At 44.3% G+C, this 25,366-nt stretch overlaps 2 protein-coding genes across 2 annotated transcripts in view; one reads left to right on the top strand and one right to left on the bottom strand.

Annotated features, from left to right (window-relative positions):
- The window catches only part of LOC136657119 (calcyphosin-2-like), a 35,084-nt gene extending 22,732 nt beyond the window's left edge, over positions 1-12,352 (bottom strand). The window contains exons 1-5 of the mRNA XM_066633761.1: positions 12,269-12,352; positions 7,120-7,227; positions 5,010-5,056; positions 3,796-3,841; positions 2,584-2,700 (exon numbers count right to left, since the gene is read on the bottom strand). Of these exons, the coding sequence (XP_066489858.1) occupies positions 2,584-2,700; positions 3,796-3,841; positions 5,010-5,056; positions 7,120-7,200 (291 nt within the window). The 5' untranslated portion in view covers positions 7,201-7,227; positions 12,269-12,352. The remainder of the gene's footprint in view (positions 1-2,583; positions 2,701-3,795; positions 3,842-5,009; positions 5,057-7,119; positions 7,228-12,268) is intronic.
- A 2,529-nt stretch (positions 12,353-14,881) lies between these two features.
- The window catches only part of LOC136657584 (glioma pathogenesis-related protein 1-like), a 32,288-nt gene continuing 21,803 nt past the window's right edge, over positions 14,882-25,366 (top strand). The window contains exon 1 of the mRNA XM_066634504.1: positions 14,882-15,061. Coding sequence (XP_066490601.1) covers positions 14,882-15,061 — 180 coding nt within the window. The remainder of the gene's footprint in view (positions 15,062-25,366) is intronic.

Below are 25,366 nucleotides of genomic sequence, written 5' to 3'. Positions count from 1 at the left end.
ACCTGTTTTTACTGTTTACAAAATTACTGTTACCCTGCACATGCCCGATCTCGTCTGATCTCAGAAGCTAAGCAGGGTCAAGTCTGGTTAGCACTTGGATGGGAGACCGCCTGGGAATATTGGGTGCTATAGACTTATACCATAGTCTTTGGAGACTGAAGGTTGCCAACCAATTATCAAAATAAATAGGTCTTGATCCTCACTTTAAATCCCCAGGAAGAGAGCCATTTGTACCTCTCTAGGGAGGGAGTTCCACATTTTAAGTGCCACCACTTAAAAGGCCTTGTGTCTTGTTTCCACCAGTCAAGTTTCAATGAGGATGAGAGGTGGAACTGAAAACAAGACTTCTGCTGTATAAGGATATACACAAGAAGATAAACATGGGAGGAGACAGTCCTTCAGGCATCCAGGTCAGAAGCCATGTAAGGGCTTTGAATCACACAATGAGCACATTGGACTGGAAGCATACTGGTAATCAATCTACAGGTTGAGACTCATTATTTGATTGGGTTCCATTCAAACGCACTATAGCAAATCAATTTAAAAAACAAAGTTTCTTGCTCTGTGATCTGGCTGTGATTTAAAAACAGCTTTGATGACCTTTGTGATGTAAGATAAGAGTAATTAAGAAGACAATTCATCAGTCATCTGCTTCACTCAGCCCCTCCCTTCACCAATGCAAAATGATCACCTTTCTTTCACTCAGGGGGAAGGGAGGGACCCCTGGGGAGAGAAGGACTGATGGATTGTCAGCCAGCTGCCCTCTCTCTCTCATTATTGTTAAAGAATTATTATTAAAGGGCTCTTGTTAAAGGACTGTTCTGTTTTTTAAACTGATTTTAAAGGGGTGCATTTTTCCCCTTCTCCAGGGATCAGCACATTGCTTCTCATTTGCAGTGGCCATTCGTGTTGAGTCAAATCCGTGTATAAAAAATCCATGTATACATAGGCTGGACCTGTAGTTGGTAAAATAAGGGAGTAATGTGGTCAGAACAGCAGGACCCATGCTGCTACATTCTGAACCAGCTGAATCTTCTGACCCATTTTCAAGGAAGGGCAGCCCAACATAAAGTGAGCTCCAAGCATGATGTGACTAGGGTGCAGTGCACCATGGTCAGATCGGTTTTCTTCAGAAATAGGCTGGTGCCAAAGCCAGGCAAATGGTCTTCTGGCCACCCCTGACATTTGGTTCTCCAGGATCCAGATGCACTCTGAACTGCAAATACGGTCCTTCAAGAGCAGGTGCAACCATGTCCAGAACAACTTGTACTCCCAAAGTCTGAACCAAATGACCCAAAAACACCCTTGTCTGGTCTGGACTGAGTTTCAGTTTATTAACCTAAACCACAGCAAAACAGTGGTTCAGAACAGCCACCACTTCTCCAGACCCAAATGCAAAGGAGAGACAGAGCTAAGAGTCATGCATGTGCAATGGCACTGAACTCCAAATCCTCAGATCAGCTCACCCAGAGGCTTCACACAAATGTTAAACAGCATTAATAAAGACATGGTTGTCAGGGGAAATGATGAGATATAATGAAGAGCACTTTGAAATTAGATTCAAACTTTGACTTGGAAGGCAGACAATATTAGCAATGTAGTAACTATAAATCTCAAAGACAACAAGCTTAAGACACTGCCCACAATACACAGTCTGGTGTGCACAAGGACTCCACTCTGTAAACCTGGGTATGAATGATTAGACATGTGCGGGACAGGAGAAAAGAGACCCTTTGGATCACAAGTATATGGTGGAAGAGCCACAGAAACAAAAAAGACTTCTACATCATGGTTGCCAGACACAGCTATTTGCATGACAGTCCCATTACGGTTATCTCTAATGGAGCTCCATGAATGCATGAAACTCTTTCTCCTCTTTATAATTGGGAATGGAGAAGTGACAATAGAGTGCATTGGACTGATCAGGGGTGTCAAACTCGTTTCATACAGAGGGCCAAAGTTACCAATCAGGGCTCCAGCTGAGGGCTGGAAATGATGTCATTAAGCAGAAAGTGACATCATTAAGCAGCTAATGGCCAGAAATCAGACCCTGTTCTCATATAGAAACTCATTAACCGCAAATGACAGAAGAGAAAGTAAGCAAATCTTGATCATATTTCAAGATTTGGGAAAGCCCAATTTTCATGTGGGCTGCCATTTCAGTTGTAAAATCTCAGCAGCCGAGAGCCTTAGGGCTGGATAAAAAGCTTCCAGGGGCTGCATTCGGCCCCCAGGCCTTATGTTTGACACCCCTGTATTAGATCATGACCAATGTTTTTGGAATGGCAATGTGAGCATGAACTCAGTTACACCTTTCTAATATTTCAGAATATTTTAGGTGCTAAATATAATATTTCAATTATTTTGACAACTACTAAAGTGCACTTACCATTTCAAATTAAACAAATTAGAGTACAAACACTTCATTGCAATCAAGAAAATAAATACTTGTGACACTGAAATGGCAAGATAATAATTTAATGGAACAACACATGGTAATAATAATACTTCCATGAATAGACTACATTAATTTTCTGATAAGACAGCACACTTGAAAATATTTTCAATGACAAACCAACTGACCTGCCGAATACCATGATGATGTGCTTGAGGCCTTTGTAACGGAGTACCCCAGTTAACTGTTGAAGATGAGGGTGGAGGGGCAATCTGAAGATTTCTCATGATATACATATCTCCATCCTGGTAAGAGAGAATACTTCTGATCCTACCAAGTTACCTAAAGGAGAGCTTTCACCCCCAGAGTAGAAGATTATCTGTATAATCCTGTCAGTGGTAGGCATTTTGCCAACATCGGGTGCAAATTCCTAATAACATGTGTGGCAAAATAGAAATCTGTAATCAAGCAAATGGTTGCTGAAATTATGCATTTCAATATTTTTTTTAAAAGACCAAACTATTATCTTTGCCTTGCAATATCTTGAGGGATATAACAGAACATAAATCCAACATCAAATGCATCTAGTTTGCTACTGAAACGAAAACATGCATTAACTACTTCAAGTTAGTTTATTTTTTTGCACTAGTACAACTGTAAACAATCAGCTGGGAAGAAAGTCACCCCTAAATTCCCTGTTATTCTGCTTTTGGTCTAGAACCCCTCTTACAGGCTTAGTGTAGAGGTTCGTCTGTGCTTCACTCTTCACTCAATTAGACCCAACAAAAAGGACCTAGGTAAGCAAGCTGGACATTCATTATTATGAACTCTGAGTGGTTCTTGTTGCTTTTAATATGCTCTCAAAGGAGAGATGAAGGGTACCCATTCCCATCAGGCAATCCAACCTTTAAAGCCATAATCGAGTACACTTTGTTAGCACTGGGTAATCCAAATTATACGTCACATCAGTCAACTAGAAGTTCTCATAGCAGAAGCATAAAAAGCGTACAAGTCAATCCAACACAAGAAAGGTCTCCAAGCAATCCTAACTGCACCAACCAAAAGCTGCAAATTGTTTTTCTACATCTTGAAATAATCAACATGAAAGTATCATTGAAATACTAGCTCTGAATGGCACAATAAAACTGTAGTTCACTTCTCATATAACTGTACCTGACCATATTCATTCCTTTATATTAATTCCCCAGAAGAAACATCTCAGGTTTTTAGGATAATAAATATTATTATTAAGACAAGTGGCAAACAACTAGGGCAGGCCAATCAAGTTGCAGCATGAGATCTGGATGCTGTTCTTATTTTCTTTCCAGTGTTCAGTTTCCATTAAGTATCACATCTGCATGTTCGTTAAAATTTTTCAGAAAATGTCAGAAAGTGTTTACCTCATCCTCCGACTCTCCCAACTTTCCCAAGTCAAGGCATGGAACTCTGTAGAAAATGAGAAAATAGAGAAGTTTTCAAAACTTTCCCTGATTTTCAGGTATCCCTATATATTTTTCTTCAAAGCAGGTTCATTGATTTTACATACAACAAGTTCCTGTCAACCTTATAATAAAAGAGATCTGCAACTGTTTTCATTGGCAGCATATACTCTAAGGGGAAGCTCCATGGGGCACAGTATTTGAAAAACAAATGTTTGCTCATGTCTGAAATTTATTCAGACCCAAACCACAAATGCAGAAATCCACATGGTAATATCCATTTTCCATGAAATAAGCTCACACTAGGATACAAAACTCATTTGGGTTTCCTTATCCTGTAGGTTTTGTTCTACAGAATATTCAAGTATCTCTTTGCCACTCATTGTTTTCCTAAATCACGAGGTTACATTCTTCCATGTGAGTTTTTGAACATGTGGTTGCAAAACCCAGGTATGGTGGGTGATTCTCAATATCTGTGGTTTTCAATATCTGTATGTTTGGTAGGTAAGACAGCATCCTAGACTGGTAGCCAGGAAAGCCATTCTTTGCCACAGTTCGTCCTTTTATTGTTTTGGGCTTTAAAGGGCAGCTGTCTCTTTCTCCACTAGGAGAAATAACAGCAAACTCAGGTTTTGCGTGATCTTTTGCTTTATCTGCTAGAGGGTGAGACAAGGGGAAAGCCAACAGCACTTCAATCCTCTTCCCACTGGAAGGGGGTATGCCTATTCAGATGTAGGTTCCATTGTTTTCAGGGGGGCTTACTCCTTATTCTACTGAATAAAAAATTACATATTAAAAACAGAATAAAGTCAAGATCATGTGTATACTTATAGAGAAATACATATTATTGCACAAAACTAAAAAAATTTCTACAGGAAACATAAGCTTAGAAAAATCTGGCACATAATGCCTACGTACAGTTAAAAATAAACAATTCTTATTAGGCATGTAGGGAAAACATTTGGCAATGTAGATAGTCAGAAGCACTTTCCTGATCACTGGAGCAGATTATTGAAATGACAGAATCAGATAACATACACTAGAGACACTATATTTCTCTACAGTGCTTTCCCTCTCTCATTTCTAGCTTTGGGTTATAGGTTTAGAAATATAATTTTAATAGTAAACTATGTATTTTGCATACAAATAAAAAAATATTAAGAACGAAGACTTACTCAGGTGGTCGAGGCCCACGGTTTGATTGTGTATGCGGTCTCCATCCCTAAAAAAGAATATCCAGCCAGATTTTATAAAATTCCATACCTGTCAAATTCTGAACCTTATGTATGGCTTGAAAACCTCCTAAATAAGAATAATTTCTTTTTTTTTGGGGGGGGGGGGGAGTGAATTTTTTTAAAATTAGTGGCATTATAGGGGAGGTAAAACCTTGCAGAACATCAACATGTACAGTTGTTATATTGTAGCAGCTAAGAGACTGAGCTACAAATCAGGAAGACTATAGCTCAAATCTCACCTCTGCCCTAAAGTCAGGAGGTGGTCCTAGGCAAGACACCTTTTCAGATTCAGCCCTGCATCTGTAGTGCAGAGAGAATGATCTTCACTTACCTAACAGAATTGTAAGGATTACAAGAAGATGCTAAATTACTAGAATCATCAAAAGCTTGATATAAATGCAAAGTAGTAGTATCATTAAAGGTTGACTTTTCTGGTGCAGTTCAGGATTTTTTGGCCTATGTAACAGCTATGGGTTTGTCCTCCCTAATTTCTGGCTCTGTGCATGGTAGGACATATATTTCACTTGGTTATTTTGTGCCAGGCAAGATAAGCAATATCTGGAAAGAATTTGATGTGGTTCTTGGTCATGAATAGATCATTATCTCATTCACTTTAAAAAGGCAATTATGCTAAGGCTATGCTAATTATAAAAATTAAAAATTAAATTTTTTTAAAAAAAAAACTCTGTAGGAGCTGAGAACAAATTTAAATGGTTCACCCAAAAATGGATAGATCTAGATCAGGGCACTCCAAAACAGACCACGGGCCGGATCCAGACCCCTGACTTTTCCCTCCCCCAAGTGAACAGAGCTTACCATTCTGCAGGGAAGGCTTCCATTGTCACCCCTGATCTACTCCCCCCATGTTTGTTCCACCCTGCCACTTCCATGTTCTGCTGCCCCAGCAGGCTCTGCACCAGGATTTCCTGGCAGATGTGGCGGTACAGACCGAACATAGGGGGAGATGGGCAGCAACAATGACAGCCTCCCCAACGGAATGGTAAGCGCCAGTTGCACTGGGGAGGCTTTTTGCAGTTTGGAGACTGCTGATTGAAGATAGTTAATGGATGAAGCAGCAAGCTGGTATGTCTACTTACAAATTCATTTACTCAAGGTCAGGCACATCAACTTGCTGTTTCAAGGAGCAAGCTTGAAACAGCAACCATTCAATCTCTTGGGATATTTCAGAAAACGTGTTTATTGAAGTACTGACTTCCCTAGAATAAAATCCAAAATGGAACTGAAATAAAATACAGCCATTCTGGTATGTTCTGATTTTAAAAAGCTGGTATATAAATATGCTAACGAACCATGCTAACAAACCATGTCATGAGACAGGTTTCCATACACATCCAAAAGAAAAGAGAAGCAACTTAAAATTAGGCTCACATCAGAGCACCCCTATAATAAGCAACATTTGAGAGATAACAAAATGAAAGAAGCACATCTAGTATTTATAATGCTGTAGCTCTGCATCTACTTTACTGACAGATGAGCCATCATTTCCAGTTTTAGAAAGTAAGAACCTTTTACTCATCCTTTGAAGAAAGGAAGTGAAAGTTCCCAAACTATCAGGTATGTACTACTGATTAAAACAAAAGTGGCATGTGTGGCACCTACAGAAAACAGGCTGTTATTCTGCAACAACTAGATTCACAAATTTGAGAGTAATCCATAATGAGTTTCAGATTTTGCTGCTTTCAATTATTCCACATGTGCAGGTTTTCATGACATCTTAAAGCCCCAGGCACATTTATCAGATTTATAGAGGTCTTTTAAATCAAACTGACATGTTTTATTTACTACAGTTTTACACCTGTCTCTCTCCAAGGAGAGATATGTGTCATTTCTACCCCACCCCCATATCAACAATCTAGTGAGGTACATTAGGCCAATAGTGTGCATCTGGCCCAGATTCATCCAGTGAGCTTTATGCCTGAGCCAGAAAACTCCCCAGTCAACTCCAACCACTGCAACATACTGGCTCTTAGGGGGAAAAAAAATTAAAATCCAGTTATTAAAAAAGCATCCATACTTTGCTTAAACATACTTGAGCAAGTTTTGTTTCCCTTGTAGACAGTGGCGCTGGCCTTCTTGAAGATGCAGCAACACCTTTAACCTCCAAATCCATCCTGAGTTGTGTTAACAGGTCAACAAACTGTAAAACAAAAGAAAATTAGTTAAGCCACATGAACATAAATTAAAACAGTGAACAATGGTGTCTATCCTTTAAAACAATATTTATCTGCTTTAATAAATTTCATTTTCCCCATTCTCACCAGAAATAGGGCCTTTGCCAGACACTGACAAAGTCCAGCCTTGTATTCTGTAGCTCTTAAAGACCAATTTTTTTCTGAACACATGAACAAAAATGTATATATTATGCTTTTTATTCAACTAACCCATATTTGTTACTGGATGTGCTTTAAACAGACATCACATGAGCACTCAAGGGAAACCTAATTTATGGGTTGGGATGCTATGTAGTGGTGAATGGCACAGCTTAATGGTTCTGCAGGGGAGGCTAGTGTGAAAAGTATCATAAAACTACAAGGGATGAGATGGGGAGAGTGGGGAAACAAGTGTGTGAACCAGAAAGGATACCTCCCAGTGGGCTTCTACTTGTGAAAAAAAATATCCCTATGTTTTTTAGGGTTCTACTAGGCTAGAATACTTTTCACTCATATCTAGCTAGGTCTTTAGGTGTATAGATTTCATGTGCTTATGTGTAATGGAAGATCAGAAGATCATCAGGTGGATAATGTGGTGTTGACAGCGATTCCATGTTTTGATAGCTGGTTGACAGCTCTGGGAAGGGCAGGGATGGCTCCACAGCTGTAATCAATCAAGGTCAACCGAGACCTGGATGGACACCTGAGCTTCATTTGACCTTGATGGGACTCTGAATGAGCTAACAAGGTAGCTCATAGGTTAGCTGCATTTGGATAATGGGACATACAGGAATAAAAGGCAGCTTCAGAAGGAGCAAAGGCCTAGAGCTACAGGACATGGATGGACCAGGACCTATAGGAGAAAAGGACTGCCAGGACCCTATTGGAGGACACAGAAGAGAAGACTGCCAGGACCCTGCTGAAGGAGATGCTGCTGGAGGGGACAGAGGAGGGACTCTACTGCAGAAGACTGGACTGGGAAGATTGGACTGTGCTTTGGGAGATTGAGCTGGAGTGGACTTGGACTGGAAGCTCTGGACCTTTACCCACTAAGTTAAGTGGAGTTTTGGGGAGGGAGAGCCTCTGGACAAAAGGGCTTGCAGGGAATAAGTGTTTGTAGCAATAAATTTGGTTAATTGCTATAGATAAGGAGTTCTGTGTTCATTCCTTTGTATGCCACAGCTGTTGTTTCTAGAGATAAGGATGTGTTAATTGGCCAAAAAAGTGGGCCAATTGGGCCAATTGGGAGTGAGCCAATTGGGAGAGGGAACATTTTTGGAACAGGACAATATGTATAGTGGAGCATTTGATTGTGGATACATACAAATGTGTATTCCCCCAATTAATGTGACACTACACCCAAAAAAATGATCATTAGTAATCAAATAATTGCACCTCGGATTGTTACAGCAAGTCTGCAATGAAAGATCAGTGAGGATAGGATTGCAAAGAGGTTGGCACATGATGTTCAATTATCAAATGGTCAAAAAGATTTTAAGAACTAGGAAGTATTAGTTTAAGGCAGGGGTGCTCAAACTTTCAACTTTAGGGATGCTGGACCTTTAACAAGTGTATAGAAGAGAGAATTTCAGCAGGTGCAGCTTGTCGTCTGTGGGATGACAAGTTACACCTGCTGTAATTCTCTCTTCTATACACTTGTTAAAGGTCCAGCATTCCTAAAGTTGAAAGTTTGAGCACCCCTGGTTTAAGGAAATAGGTATGCCTTCTATATTACAGGAAAAGAAACATGCTGGCAGAAACTACAGTGAGCACTCAACAGAGTTTGGAAACGAGCATTTCTACTCCATTAAAAAACCTAGGGTGCAATCCTAACCCCTTATGTCAGTGCTTTCCAGCACTGGCAAAGCAGTGCCAGTGGGACATGTGCTGCATCCTGCAGCTGGGGGTCACTCATGGAGGCCTCCTCAAAGTAAGGGAATGTTTGTTCCCTTACCTCAGAGCTGCTTTGCCCTTATGTCAGTGCTGGAGAAGATTGCACCCCTAGTCATATACATTCTACACCAGGTGTGCTCACACTTTTTTGGCTCGAGAGCTACTTTGAAACCCAGCAAGGCCCGGAGGTCTACCAGAGTTTTTTTACAATCTTCGTGCCATCATAACATATAACATTTATGTGTTCAACATATGTTGGTGTACCTTGAGCTCCACTGAGTATAACAGGACTTACTCCTGAGTAGACATGCCTAGGATTAGGCTGTGAGGCTGCAATCCTAGCCACACTTACCTGGGAGTAAGCCCCATTGAGTACAATGGGCCTTACTCCCAGTGTTTCCTCCCAGAGGCACCTGAAGGGGGGGGTCGGCACTCCAAGATCTACTCATTTTGCCTCGTGATCTACCGGTAGATCATGATCCACCTATTGAGCAGCCCTGTTCTACACACTCATCTCCATTTATTTCAATGCATTTGAATTTTATGGATATTCAGCACTGGCAGATATCCCTTTCCCCCCATTAGTCTGTTAAACTGAAGGTTCACTGTATGCAAGGATTTAATATACTACATTATCTGAGATACATCATCGCCTTGAGAAATGAGAAAAATAAAGTACTATCCTGGAAAGAAAAATTCCTGACATTGGACTAAGACAATGCTGGTAAAAGTTATTGCATAAGAAAATAATCTAATAATGAGGATATGCAATGGTCTTCTTGACTACAGACCAGTGACAAAAACAAAGTTCTAAGGCTGGATAAGAATTATCTAAAGCTAATGGTGGAAAACATAAGTTTGTGTATGTGGTTATATGGTTGGAGTGTGGATATACAGTAACAGATATTGTTATGGAATGGTTTTTATATAATTATGAATAGGAGTATGGGATTAAATTGTATTTTCTTTTTTACATTAGTAATAAAAAGCTTCTATTGGTGGAAGGAGTTTATGTGCTTTAGAGCAGGGGTGTCCAAAGTTTTTGGCAGGAGGGCCACATCGTCTCTCTGACACTGTGTCGGGGGCCGGGGGAAAAAAAGAATTAATTTACATTTAAAATTTGAATAAATTTACATAAGTTTACATAAATGAATTTATTAAAGATGAACTTATATGAATGAATGAAGGTCTTGCAATAGCTCAAGGCCTATAAAAGGCCTTGCACAAAGCAAGGCTTGCCTTTCCTTTGCTGCCACTGCTGCATCACAGATGTGAAACAGCAAGCAATGGAGGGAGCCCTCATACCACAGCTCATGTGAAAGGTCGAACAGTTGGCCGTCATGCTGAGAGCAGTTGCATCGGGCCAGTGTGGGCTCCAACAAATCTCAGGAGGGCCAGATGCTCATTGGAGACTGGGGGCTCCCTGAGGGCCGCACTGAGAGGCCTCAAGGGCCGCAAGTGGCCCCCGGGCCGGGGTTTGGGCACCCCTGCTTTAGAGTTACACGAAACTCCATTGTGCAGAACCAACAAAGAATGGTGTCAACTGCATCAGAATTTCACATCAACATCCAATGTATTGTGGAACAGCAGATATTGCCAGCTTTCTCCAGGGTTTCACAGCAGAGCTAGATGCCTTAGCAACAAAACCACAAACACCAACTGTTAAGGGTCAAACTCTTGTTAGAGAGTATCACAAATTTCATAAATGCTAGTAATGAGTTATATTACAGCACTTGGCCCTCACCCTTTAAAGTTCCTGAAAACAGAAACATTAGTGATACTAGAGCTGTATCTTGTACAGTTCTATATATGTAAAAGTATTAGATACATATCTCACACTGAAGTTATGCAGTAGTAAAGTTTTAAAACAACTTTCAATCTATTACATATACCATTATTCCCCAGCCCTGTCAACATAGGGGCAGAAGCTACTACTTCTGAGTAGACATGCATAGGATCCAACTCTTAGGCTGTAATCCTATCCACAGTCACCTGGAAGTAAGCACAACAATGAAACTTACTTCGAGTAGACAAATCCGTTGTACAAATTGATGGTAAGGCAACACGTGGAGTATTGTGTCCAGTTCTGGTTGCAACATCTCAAAAAGGACATAGTGGCAATGGAAAAGGTGCAGAAGAGAGCAACCAAAATGATTACTGGGTTAGGGCACCTTCCCTATGAGGAAAGGTTACAGCGTTTGGGCCTCTTCAATCTAGAAAAGAGATGCCTGAGGGGGGACATGATTGAGACATACAAAATCATGCAGGGTATGGACAGAGTGGATAGAGATGCTCTTTTCCCTCTCACATAACACCAGAACCAGGGGACATCCACAAAAGTTGAGCATTGGGAGAGTTAGGACAGACAGAAGAAAATATTTCTTTCCCCAGCTTTTAATTAGTCTGTGGAACTCCTTGCCACAGGAAGTAGCGATGGCATCTTGCCTGGATGCCTTTAAGAGGGGATTGAACAGATTTTTGGAGAAGTTCATTAGGGAGGGCACCAGGATGAGGTCTCTTGTTACCTGGTGTGCTCCCTGGGGCATTTGGTGGGCTGCTGTGAGATACAGGAAGCTGGACTAGATGCGCCTGTGGCCTGATCCAATGGGGTTGTTCTTATGGGTTACAAGTCATAGTAGATATGTGCACGCTCTTGGTTTTAGAGGCAGCCTGCCTCTGATTGCCAGACGCAGGGGAGGGCACCAGGATGCAGGTTGTGTCTTTTGTCTTGTGTGCTCCCTGGGGCATCTGGTGGGCTACTGTGAGATACAGGAAGCTGGACTAGATGGGCCTTTGGCCTGATTCAGCAGGGCGTAGACAGGCATAGCCTCGAGCTCTTAGGCTGCAATCCTAGCCACAGCTACCTGGAAGTAAGCACCACTGATGATAATGAGACTTACTTCCAAGTAGATAGGCATAGCCTTGGGCTCTGAGGCTGCAGTCATAGCCACAGTCACCGGGGCGTAAGCCCCATTGACTAGAATGAGACTTACCTCTGAGTAGACAGGCATAGGCTTGGCCTCTGAGGCTGCAACCCTAGCCACAATAACCCGGGAGCAAGCCCCATTGACTATCATGGGCTTTACTTCTGAGTAGACGGTCCTGGGCTTGGGCTGCAACCCTAGCCACGCTTACCTGGGAGAAGCCCCATTGCCGAGAACGCGCGCGACTTCCAAGCAGGCAGGCCTGGGACTGGGGTCTTCCACGCCCACTGGAGGCCGCTCCCTACCCCGGGAACTCCAAGCCCTGCTCGGAGGGCCCAGGGAAGAGCGGCTCTGGAGGGGCCTGGCCTGGGACGGGGCTGGGCCTCCACTTCGCCTCGGGCGGGCCGCGTTGCCTGGGCAACCAGTACACACACGAGGCTCCGTGGCCTGGTCCCGCAGCCCAGAAAGGACCCGGCCCCCCTCGCCTTCCCCCCCCCGCTGACGCTCTCACCTCTCGCCCGGGCCGGCCGTGCACCTGCACAGGTGTGCCAGGCAGGGGGGAGCGCGCTCCCTGGGCAGAGGGCGCCTGCACGAGGGCCCCACAGGGGTGGCACCCAGCCCTCGCTGTGGGGACCCTCGATGCTCAGGCCCCCCCTGCACACACTTGACACCACCCTGTGTAGTGTCTGGCTGCCTGCAAGGCAGGGGTGTGTGCTGGGTGGGGGCAGGTGAGGCGGAGCCTCCCCACCACAGTCCTTCGAAAGGCGCCACCTCAGGGAGGCTCTGCCTCCCCACCCACAGCCTCACAGGTGGAGGCGCTTTGCAAAGGACTTCAGAGGGGAGGCTCTGCCTCACCTGCCCCCACGCCTCACAAGTGGTGGCACTTTTCAAAGGGCTCCAGTGGGGAGGCTCTGCCTCACCTCCCTACCCACCCCAAGGCTCTGCCTCCCCAACCTCCGCCTCACAGGTGGCAGCGCTTTTCAATGCACTTTTCAAAGCAGCTGAGGCTCTGCCTCACCTGCCTCTCCACCCACTGCCTCACAGGTGGCTGTGCTTTTCAAAAGACTCCAGCCGGGGAGGCTCTGCCTCAACTGCCCCCACGCCTCACAAGTAGTGGCACTTTCCAAATGACTCCAGTGGGGAGGCTCTGCCTCACCTGCCTTCCCATCCACTGCACATCCCAATAGTAGTTGGCAACCTTCAGTCTCAAAAGACTATGGTATTGCGCTCTGAAAGGTGGTTCTGGAACAGCATCTAGTGTGGCTGAAAAGGCCGATTCGGGAGTGACAATCCCTTCCACACTGGGAGCAAGTGCAGTCTGTCCCTGGCCTGTCTCCCTGGCTATGGGCCTTCCTTCTTTGCCTCTTAGCCTCAGACTAACATCCCAATAACTAACATCCCAATAACCAGACAGCATTTGGAGGTCCACTAATTTATGATTATGGTGACCAGAACCAGGTAACCATAATCAGAACCAGGGGTATCCAAGGTGTCAGGAGAGTTAAGACAGACAAAAGAAAATATTTCTTTATCCAGCACGTAATTAGTATGTAGAACTCCTTGCCACAGGATGTGGTGATGACATCTGGCCTGGGTGCCTTTAAGAGGGGATTGGACAGATTGGGGGGGGGGGTCCATCACGGGTTACAAGCCATGACTGGTATCTGCAATCTCCTGATTTCAAACGTAGGCTATCTCAGAATATGAGATGCAAGGGAGGGCACCAGGATGCAGATCTCTGGGTGTCTTGTGTGCTCCCTGAGGCATCTGGTCAGCAGGAGGAAGACACTCAGAGAAGTGCAGGCCGGCAGAGGCAGACAGAAGCACAGGATTGTACAGCACAAGCCCCCTGGCCTGGCCTGGCAGCACAAGACTAGGCTGGTCAATTCAGAAGTCAGGCTGCCTATGTAAACCGCCTTGGATTAAAGTCTGAGGAGAAATCTGAGGACCAAAGAAAGGCTGTATATAAATACCTGTATAAAATAAATCCACACTTTCCTGGGAGTAAGACCCCTTGAACACAGCCGGACAGCCATTTTCAGCCACTGTGCCATGGCACACTGGTGTGCCGCAAATGGTCTGCAGGTGTGCCATAGGAGTTTGAGGGAGGGAACTAGGGTCATTTATCAGTAAAGCAATTGGAGGATGTGAGCCCCCACCAACAGCATGGCGGGCCTTGCCAATTGTCAAAAGACTGACGGTGTGCCTTCACCATTCTAGTACCTTGTCAGTGTGCCATGAGACAAAAAAAGGCTAAAAATCACTGCAATAGGACTCACTTCTAAGTAGACATGCATAGGTTTGGGCTCTGTGGCTGCAATCCTATGAACCCTTTCCTGGGAGTAACCCCCACTGAGCACACTGGGACTTACTCCTGAGTTGACATGCAGAGGTTGGCTATTGAACACAACGGGACTTACTTCTGAGTAGACTTACATAGGATTGGGCTCTGTGGCTGCAATCCTGTGCACACTTTCCTGGGAGCAAGCGCCATTGGTTATAATGGGACTGACTCCTGAGTAGGCATGCATAGGCTTGAGCTCCCAGGCTGCCATCTTACGCACACTTTCCCGGGAGTAAGCCCCACTGAACACACTGGGACTCCCTCCTAAGTAGACATGCAGCGGGCTCAGTCCAGGGGAGGCGCGCAGAGGCTGCACAGCAGAGCCTCCCGGCCCGCACGCGCCCAGTGAGGCCGTTGGAGCATCTCCCTGCGGGCGGGTGGGAGGACGGGTGACGTCACCGGGCACCGTTTGGGCGCTGCCCCTCCCGTCCAATCCTGGGCGCGGACGCCTGGCCAGGTGGGCGCGGCAGGTGCAGGGCGATGGGGCTGCGGCTGCTGCTCTGGGCGGCGCTGGCGCTGGGGCTGCCCGCGGGCGGCGAGGCCTTCCAGCCCGTGCCCTACCCCACCATCCGCAACAAGACCTTCATCCGGCACTGCGTGGACGCCCACAACCAGTTCCGCGCCGGGGTCAGCCCGCCCGCCGCCAACATGCTCTACATGGTGCGCCCCGGGAGGCTGGGCCGGGCGGGTCGATGGGTGCTGCTCCTGCCCTGCCAGCAAGGGCCAGCAGTAAGACTTGGAGCTCCAACGATGGCGGTCTACTCAGAAGTAAGTCCCATTAGAGTCAATGGGGCTTGCTCCCAGCACTTTCCTGGGAGCAAGCCCCACTGACTCTAATGGGACTTACTTCTGAGTAGACGTGCATAGGATTGTGCTGTTAGGCTGCAATCCTATCCACGCTTTCCTGGAAGCAAGCCCCATTGACTGTAAGGGCACTTAATTCTTAGTAGACATGCATAGGATGGGGCTATCAGGCTGCAATCCTACACAAACTTTCCTTGGAGCAAACTCCATTGGATACAAAGGGAGTGAACATTGAGTAAACATGCATAGGATTGTGTAGGATTGACTCATGCATTGGATGAGTAAATATGTATAGGACTGCACTGTTAACCTGCGCCTGTCCCCCAAAAGGGACCTTGCTCAGGTTGCTTCAGAGGCCCTCTGTTCTTCTGGCATAGTGCTCCCTGCAGTAGCGTAGCTAGAGGAGGTGCAAAGCACTAAGTTTTGCTGGGAGCCTCACCGCAAGGTGCAAGTGACCCCTCCCCTTCTGAGCCATTCTGGGCAGGGGGAAGCAAAATGGGGGCAAATACCCAAGGGAAACTGGAAGTTGTGTTCTTTCTTCCTTTAAGGACATTTTGAAGCCTGCAGAGGCAGCGGGCAGATATGCACTGCCTCTGAGAGCTTTAGAAAGCTCTCTAGAGGTGGTGGAGTGCACCTCCTTAGAACTCAGGTGGGACCAAGTCTGGCTGCACGTGGATCCAGGGGATCCATGTTGAGCTAGATCCATGAATACGGAGTCCCCACTTGTAATTTCCTCCTACAGCACTGATTTGCACAGCATTCTTATTTTCCAGCAACATATCCCCAGCATTATAGAAGGTGTATTTTCCTGAGGTTAAAATTTAGTGCTAAAAAATGGATTCAAAACTGGACCCCGAGAAAAATTCAGCCCTGACTGGTGCTAACACATCTTTGACAGCTAGGCAGACCTAAGAGTTTGGAACAGCCTTGCTGAAATAACTAAACTACCACCTGCCACTGATTAGACTACAGCAAGATTGCCTGGGGGAGTATATAGTACAACCCAGGGTTCCCCATTTAATGAATGGGGATGCTTCCCCCCATCTATGTATTCCATAGATGCAGATTTCACTAAAGATGACACAAGATGGCTAGCAAAATGTATTCCATACAATAAAAACAAAATGCATCAAAATAATAAAATACAAGTTAAAAATACCAAATAGAAAGCAGCCTCCTAAATCAATCTAGTCTCTTCCTCCTTCAAAGATACATCTACACAAAGTCATTTTCAGCTGCCCTCTAAAAGGGCATCTAGGGAGAATATTCAGAAGACCAGGCACCATTACAGAAAAAGACCTGTTCTAAATCACGACCTCCCTTACCTTTCACAGGATAAGGCCAAGAAGCAGGACCACACCATGTATCTTCAACAAGGTTTCAGTAATACCTTTCAGAATATTTGATCTGCTATATATTTGTTGGCATGCCATGCCACTCACTAAATGCTTTATTGGAATTAGACCTTTCCCTTTCCCATTCTCTCTCTCTCTCTCTCTCTGTTGGAGGAAGGAGCACTTCACTACCCCTTCCCTCACTCCATACTTACAGAATATTTAAAGGGCGTGTCTTCCCTTTAAACTTTGAATCCCATGTAAGGAAGGAGCACCTCACCCCCCCCCCCAGGAGCTCCCCACCCCATTCTCCTTCCAAGAAGGAGGGTAGAAAGTCTGCTGTACTCCGAGATCACCTCCATTACAAGTAGGCAGAGACAGGAGTTTTTGAGATTTTGGTTATTTATGAGGAATGCGATCTGCAGCCTACCTGCATGCCACTTGTGTTTGAAATTGTTCTCTTCCCTCTCAAACAACACCAGAACTAGGGGACATCCACTAAAATTGAGTGCCGGGAAAATTAGGACAAACAAAAAAAAAACTCTTTACCCAGCATGTAATTTGTGTGTGGAACTCCTTGCCACAGGATGTGGTGATGGCATCTGGCCTGGATGTCTTTAAAACGGGATTGGACAGATTTCTGGAGGAAAAGTCCATCACAGGTTATAAGCCGTGATGGGTATGTGCAACCTCCTGATTTCAGAAGTAGGCTACCCCAGAATGCCAGATGCAAAGGAAGGCACCAGGATGCAGGTCTCTTGTTGTCTTGCATGCTCCCTGAGGCATCTGGTGGGCCACTGTGAGATACAGGAAGCTGGACTAGATGGGCCTTTGGCCTGATTCAGCTGGGCTCTTCTTGTGTTCTTAAAGGAGCAGGAGCAGAGTAGGCTGGGAACCCAAACGGCACCAATTCCATTTCAAAAAGAAGCAGCATGGACCAGGAAGGCTTCAGATCGAACTCCTTCCTGGTCAGTAAAATGATAGGGGTGTGCAAATATCAAATTAAGCATGCTTTCAAGTATTTTAGTCTCTTTATTAAAATATGTGTAAAGTACAAATATTATAATAATAAATAATAATCTGCTGCTCAAAGTTATAATGGGCACATGAGGTAATTTTTTAGAACATTATCACAAATTTGGGCACATGCTCCCAGAAAGGTTTGCCAGCTCTGCTGTAAATAGTGGGTTTGGATAAAGCAGAATTAAAGTGGGTTGGACTACTGAAGGTCACACAACTGGGATTCTACTGTAATTGTTCTATTTATGTCTATATTTGTTAAGTGAAAGAGAGACCTTGATGCAGAAAGCATCCAAAGAAATACTTGCCTTTAAATTTTAAGAAAACCGAAGATGTTATACTTTGTCCATTAGTCAGAGGTAGCTAACTAAAAGGGTTGTGATTTTAAAAAAATTGTGCATTATACTTCTATATTTTGCAGACCTGGGATCTAGCTTTAGCCAGAACAGCTAGAGCATGGGCAAACAAATGCATTTTTGAACACAGCACATACAATAGTCATCCTGATTCAAATCTGATGCCTACTGGAGAAAATTTGTTTATTTCAAGTGCCGGGAAAAGAGATTTTGATGTTTTCAGTGCCATCCGTGTATGGAACAATGAAGTCAAGTACTACAAATACGAGGACAACTCTTGTACACGTGTATGTGGTCATTATACACAGGTAACTTTTATTCTCAGGTAAACTGCTCATATACTTTGCATCATTAGAAGCAAAATATCAAGCACCCAGATCATTAAGATACAAGTATTGTCTCAGAACCATATCACAGACTTCTGGCCCAATCCTATCCAACTTTCCAGCTCTGGTGTAGCCGCAATGCAGCCCCATGGTAAGGAAACACATGTTCCTATACCTTAAGAAGGCCCCAGTGACTGCCCCTCCACCATAGGATACATCATATACCCCACTGGCACAACTGTACCAGCACTGGCAAATTGGATGGGATTAGTCCTTTCATCTCTATGATATTGTAACAGTTCTGTGATATTTATTTCTTTATTTTTTTTTCACCTGTTTCCACTGAAGTCCTTCTGGGCTGCATTCTTGGCTTTTGGTTATTCTTGCTATATACACTGTTCCTGGATGACTACATAAAATTTAATGATCAGTACCACCTATACACTGATGATACTTATCACCTGTCTCTCAGAGCTCATGGTAGCTCTGTCTCTCCATGAAGATCTTTCTCCCTCTCTCCAATCATGCATTCTCATTGTTTGATATTTTCATTTGGTTGTTTCATTGGCTTATTAAGCTCAACAAGTTACAATACTGATTGCATCTTTCCTCCCAAGCTCTCCTTTGCTTATTCATTCTTTTTATCCCTTGATAGTTCAGGGGTGCATGAGAGGAGAAACTGAATTTTAGAAATGCTAACTATTAGTACAACAATATACCTTGTTTTGTAAAATGAAACCTTTTTTGTAGGTGGTGTGGGATACAACATATAAACTTGGATGCGCTGTAGTTTTCTGTGCTGAGCTTAGTAAAAGAAAGAATTTTGAAAACTTCGTGTGCAATTATGGCCCAGGGTAGGTTAACAAATGTTAAAGAGAACTTTCTATGTATTGATCTATATCTGTGTTCACATATTGTTCACTCAAAAAGTCCACATAGAAAGTATTCTAACATACAGAGCTGACATGCAGTTTAAATAGGTATGTATTTTGGATTTTGTAAATTTATTCACATTTTTATTGACTTCAGAAGCATCAGGAATACAAAAATGGTATGCTATCCAGTAACTGCCTCCTTACAGGCTGGATGCCATGAGTATTGGTGGGGGGTGGGGGGAATTTAAAAGGGAATGTCAGCTTGGAAAAAGCACTCTAAGAGTAGGGACCAGGGTAGCCCACCCCAGGGCCCAATCCTATCCAACTTTTCAGTGCCAATGCAGCCACAATACAGCCTTGAGGAAAGGGAACAAATGTTCCTTTACCTGGAAGAGGCCTCCATGATTGCCCCTTCACTGCAGGTTGCAGCACATGCCCCATTGACATGGCTACACTGGTGCTGGAAAATTGGATAGGATTTGGCCCCCAGTTGCCCTACACTAGGGAGGGCCTGGCGGGGAGAGTGCAAGAGGGGGTGGGTCAGGCAGCGATGGTGCATGCTGGATCCTATCTTCTCCTTTGAACCCCCCTTTGTCTCCTTGCATATGTGCCAAATACTGAGCTGAAGCAGGTCAGAGGAGACCCAATAAGGAACTAGAGGCTTGTGGAGAGGTAAAGGGCAATATCCAGTACTCATTATTGGGTTAGTTTTGATATAATTTACCAATTAACCTGAGTTGTTTAACATTGTGACTTGAGGCACTTCATAGGATTACACTGTCATGGCTCTGGAATGATTAAATCAGTATCAATATGCTGCTTATTGCATGTATTGCACTGCTTTAAGGAGCACGGCTGTGTCTCCTGTTTTTTATCATAATTTTGCAAGTAAAGTGCGACAACATTGGTCAGTTATTCCCTGAGCTGCAACCGTTTTCCCAAAAGTTGCCTAGCCCGTGCTGTGTGGTAACCTTTAACCCTGAAAATGACTTTAAAAATAATTTTTGAAGGCAGCATCCACTCATACCTTCTTTATCATTTCTATGCACAATAGATTTATCATCTTTACCATTTCTATGCACAATAGATTTGGCAAGAGTACCAGCCTTTAATATGCAAATCCCAATGAGAAATAGTGACACTGTGGCTGGTCTAATATAAAGATTTCATTTGGCAGCCCTACTTCCTTTACAAAGTTGGTTTCAATTCTATGAACGCTTATCTGGGAAGAGAAGCCCGATCCTACCTAAATCCCCCTCCCCCAACCTATGCAGCCCTGCCACCAGAGACACACGCTGTATCCAATGGGAAAGTTTCAGGTCCCAGATGTTTCCTCTGAGTAAGGAAACACTTGTTCCCTTGCCTGGAGGTAAGTCTCCACTACTAGATCTACTCAGAAGTGCTGTGACTGGATCTACTCAAAACTGCACCAGTTACTTTGCTTGCACAAGTCCAAAAGGGCCCCAGGAAAGCAGATTGAGGCCAGGAAAGGGGATAGGATATCAGGATATCAGTGCTGCCAATACTGCCCCCTTCCTGGCTTCAGTCTGCGCCCTCCCCACTCCACTCCTTCTCCAGTCCCATTCCACCCATCCTCATCCACCCCTGCACTGACTTACTGGCACTGGGACTCTTCCTAGCTAGTATGAGTACACAAGTACTAATATACTAGCTAGTACACTTGTGGTGGCAGCCCAGCTGGTGTGTTGTATTTTGTGACAGCCCAATTTTGTGACTTGCACAAGGCCCAATTAGGGTTGGGCTGAAAGTTTCATTGAACTAACTTCTCAGTAAACATGCATAGGATTGTGCTATTAATCACGTTGTTTATATATAAAACTGTGTCTCTGAGTATTATATTCTTGAAATTGTTTTTAGTGGCAATTATCCAAGGAAACCTTATAAAACTGGAAAGCCATGTAGTGAATGCCCGAAAGGAGACACTTGTGAAAATAACCTTTGCCGTAAGTATACGTGAAGTAAACATTGAGAAAAAGGAAACAATTATACAGTTTCACATTGCTGGAAGTGGGTTGCAATCCTATCACACCACTCAATTTCTATCACACTTTGATGAGGTCTTCGAATGTGTTGACACATGGAATTCAGGGCAGAGCTGGATCTTAGCGCCTCTCCTTTAGCTGTTTGGGATAAAGTAAACTGACTAGTTGGAGGAAATGTGAACTGATCACTCCAAGAAAATTGAGTAAATGGCTGCCACTGACTCTTGTGGAAAAAAAATTAACGTGCTGCACTTGGGAGACTCTTACTCCGGAGAGGCAGTAAAGCTTCTTTTCTATCCTATTAATGGGTGGCCTGGCTTCTGTGCTGAAAGAGAACTCAAAGAGGGGAAATTCCTTCAAAGCATCTAGAGCAGCAGATCCCAAAGTTGTACTCTGACTTTGGGACCACAGTAAGTAGTTGCAGGGGCAGCAGGGAGGCACTTGCAGTGGCACCAGGAGCAAAGCAATTTTAAACTTACCTGGGGGTTCTCGCTGGCCTCCGAGAGTGTCCTGTAAGCTTGTGGAACTCCTTGCCACAGGATGTGGTGATGGCATCTGGCCAAATGCCTTTAAAAGGGGATTGGACAAGTTTCTGGAGGAAAAATCCCTTACGGGGCACAAGCCATGATGTGTATGCGCAACCTCCTGATTTTAGAAATGGGCTATGTCAGAATGCCAGATGCAAGGGAGGGCACCAGGATGAGGTCTCTTGTTATCTGGGGTGCTCCCTGGGGCATTTGGTGGGCCGCTGTGAGATACAGGAAGCTGGACTAGATGGGCCTATGGCCTGATCCAGTGGGGCTGTTCTTATGTTCTTCACTACAATTCCCAGGAAGCCTTGCAGGTCTCTTGTTATCTGGTGTGCTCCCTGGGGCATTTGGTGGGCCGCTGTGAGATACAGGAAGCTGGACTAGAAGGGCCTATGGCCTGATTCAGCTGGACTGTTCTTATGTTCGCCCCCTCTGCAGGCTTCCGCACTGTAGCAAATAGCTCCAATTGGAGCCCACTTCTGGTTTCCCCACAAAAAGAAAAACCCTAGACACAATATTAATATTGTAACATTTTCAGAATTTTCTTCATTTCTGAAAATGGTTTTTTCCCTGCAGGAAATTCTGAGCGTGATCGTGATAACAGCAAGCGTAAGTATTACAGTTCTATTTCATTATTGAAATGTACTTCAAAAACAAAAGTTCATGTTCAGTAAAAATTATTTTCCTTTTTTTTTATTTTTAAATAGGCTATTCACGATGGTATCCACCTTTTGAATCTCGGATTATTTGTGATGAATCCTGCATTGCTGTTGCAATTTTAAGGCCACTGTTAATGTTTATAGCATTTGGAGTTGTTTGCTATTTAAAATACCGATATCCAAATTTGAGTTTGCAGAGCTAGTATCTAATATTTCTGTATCGCACGAAATATTTCACTGTTCTAGGGTTTCTAATAGGTAATATTTACATTAATGTTATGTTCTGATTTCTGGTTTTATGTTTTTAAAGGAGGTTTGGTAAGTGTCATTATTTTATATGACAACTTTGCATTTTAATGAAATTACAAACTGTTAATTGCAGTACTCTATTGAGCTGTTATTTTTGCCAGAAAAAAATATTACTATAAAATATAAATGAAATACAAATACAGTATATGATATTTATTATGTTTGGTGTGATGTGAAAACAGCTACTAAACATAGTAAAGATGAATTTGATTGTCTGGCCTGGTTTCCAAGGTATCAGTAATAAATGCTTGTTTGATATCAGATTTTGCAATCCAGAGTTTCCTTCTTCAGTTATTTCAATCTCCAGCTATACTTTATATTATACCAGAAAGTAATAGGCAAGGGAGGGTAATGACAGTCAATAGAAGGACCCAAAACTATCCATTTTGCCAGCATTGATGCAGCCATGCCAAAGCAATGTGCATAGCATCTTGCAATGGTGAAGCAGTCATGGGGGTCTCCTCAAGCTAAGGGAATGTTTGTTTCCTTGCCTCAAGGATGCATTGCGGCTGCAACAGCAATGGAAAATAGGATAGGATTGCAGAGCCTAATAGGCGTAGGACATTCCCTGGATTGATGGCCCAGTTCTATTCACATTGATGCCAGTGCAATGTTCATAAAATCCTAAGCCCATCTAGGCAATGCCATGCCAGTGCAGACCTCCCAGTAAAGCTGGCACACCTTTTCCTGCTATGGAAATCCCAACACAGCCTTTCATTCATGGAGCAACAGACTGAGGTTAGTGCATCAATAGTGTGACAGCTGAGTGTCACTAGTGGCATTCCTGGCCATTGCACCCAGAGGTATGCCTGAATGTGCCGTTCCTCCCCCCCCCCCCGCATCCAAAGCGCCTTTAAATGTCACTTCTGGTTTTTGTCTGAAAACTGGAAGTGAAGTTTAAAGGCCCTCTTGAAGGCCTTCTGAGGACCAGGAAGGCTGCATGTGGCCTCTCTGGCCCTTAAAACACCTCTGAGGGGAGGCAGCAGATGCAGGTGGCTTCAGGATGGTAAGGTGGCACCCAGAGTCACTTGTACCCATGGACGCCACCAGGTGTCACTTGAGTGTCACTGGTGTGATGTCCAAGGAGCCAATTACTGCATCCACCCAGCCCCAACACTGGCACAGTTGTTGCCAGCCAGCGTCTGAGCTACATTGGGACACCATATTTTTGATGTTGCATCAGCATCCATAGTGCGTGTATATTAGCAGGCAAACTTCTACACTGGTAGGGCTGTTGTTGCACCAGCATATGTGAAGATGCACCAGTGTATCTTGAGGTTAGAACTGGGCTGTAAGAATTTTATCAGCTGGGGAAGCAATTATAGTTTGTATTTCAAATATTCAAAACATGTAATGTATTTTATCTTGTTATCCTTCCCAAAATCCTGTAACATAAATATTATCTCCATTTTACAGCTGAGGTTGTAAAAAGAGAGAGAGAGAGAGCACGAGAAGTGGCTTGATCAAGTCTACTTAGGGCCCAATCCTATCCAATTTTCCAGTGCCGGTACAAGCGTGCCAATGGGGCATGCACTGCTTCTTGTGGTGGGGAGGCAGTCTGAGGCCTCCTCAAGGTTTGGGAACGTTTGTTCCCTTACTTTGGGGTTGCATTGCGGCTGCACCGGTGCTGGAAAATTGGATAGGATTGGGCCCTTAGCAGGTTCATGGCAGTGGTGCCATGTGACAGCCCAATCCTATCCACACTTTCCTGGGAGTAAGCCCCAGAAGTAGTCTATTTCTGAATAGACATGCATAGGATTGGGCTGTGAACCAGGTAGGTCATGATTCTCATCTTGGACTTCATCGGATTTTATTTCACCAAAAATATGAATTTTCTTTACTTAAATTTTGATAAAGGAATTCTATTCGTTCTATACTGAAATCCAAATAAAGAATAAGGAAAATGGAGGTGAGCGTTCCAAGCCTCCTTTGATATTATAGTACTGCACAAATCCAGGCCATGCTCGAATGGATAAACAGGATAGAAGGACAACTTGTATTAGAGCAGCAAGATAATAAAAATAGATTTAAAATGTTTGCTATGAGTAAAAAGAAATGGCAGGAAACCTGAGCATTTAGAAACCTTGCACGGAGACATTTTCAAGGTTTGGAACAAAGTCAAGGAAAGGCGATCATGAGCCATCGCCTTAGCAATTGGTTTATACAAAGGAGTGGCATCAATAACAGGCCCCAACTGGGAAAGATTTCAGGCTGTTGTTGGCAACCTTCAGTCTCGAAAGACTATGGTATCGCGCTCTGAATGGTGGTTCTGGAACAGCGTCTAGTGTGGCTGAAAAGGCCAATTCGGGAGTGACAATCCCTTCCACACTGGGAGCAAGTGCAGTCTGTCCCTGGTCTGTCTCCCTGGCTATGAGCCTTCCTTCTTTGCCTCAGTCTGTTGGCCAAGTGTCTCTTCAAACTGGGAAAGGCCAGGCTGCACAGCCTGCCTCCAAGCGGGCCGCTCAGAGGCCAGGGTTTCCCACCTGTTGAGGTCCACTCCTAAGGCCTTCAGATCCCTCTTGCAGATGTCCTTGTATCGCAGCTGTGGTCTACCTGTAGGGCGCTTTCCTTGCACGGGTTCTCCATAGAGGAGATCCTTTGGGATCTGCCCATCATCCATTCTCACGACATGACCGAGCCAACGCAGGGGTCTCTGTTTCAGCAGTGCATACATGCTGGGGATTCCAGCACGTTCCAGGACTGTGTTGTTTGGAACTTTGTCCTGCCAGGCGATGCCGAGGATGCGTCG

The sequence above is a fragment of the Tiliqua scincoides genome, chromosome 7 (genome assembly GCF_035046505.1).
Source record: "Tiliqua scincoides isolate rTilSci1 chromosome 7, rTilSci1.hap2, whole genome shotgun sequence".
NCBI classification, from domain to species: domain Eukaryota; kingdom Metazoa; phylum Chordata; class Lepidosauria; order Squamata; family Scincidae; genus Tiliqua; species Tiliqua scincoides.
The sequence above is the reverse complement of the archived record's forward strand: the minus strand, read 5'-3'. Positions and strand labels throughout refer to the sequence as shown.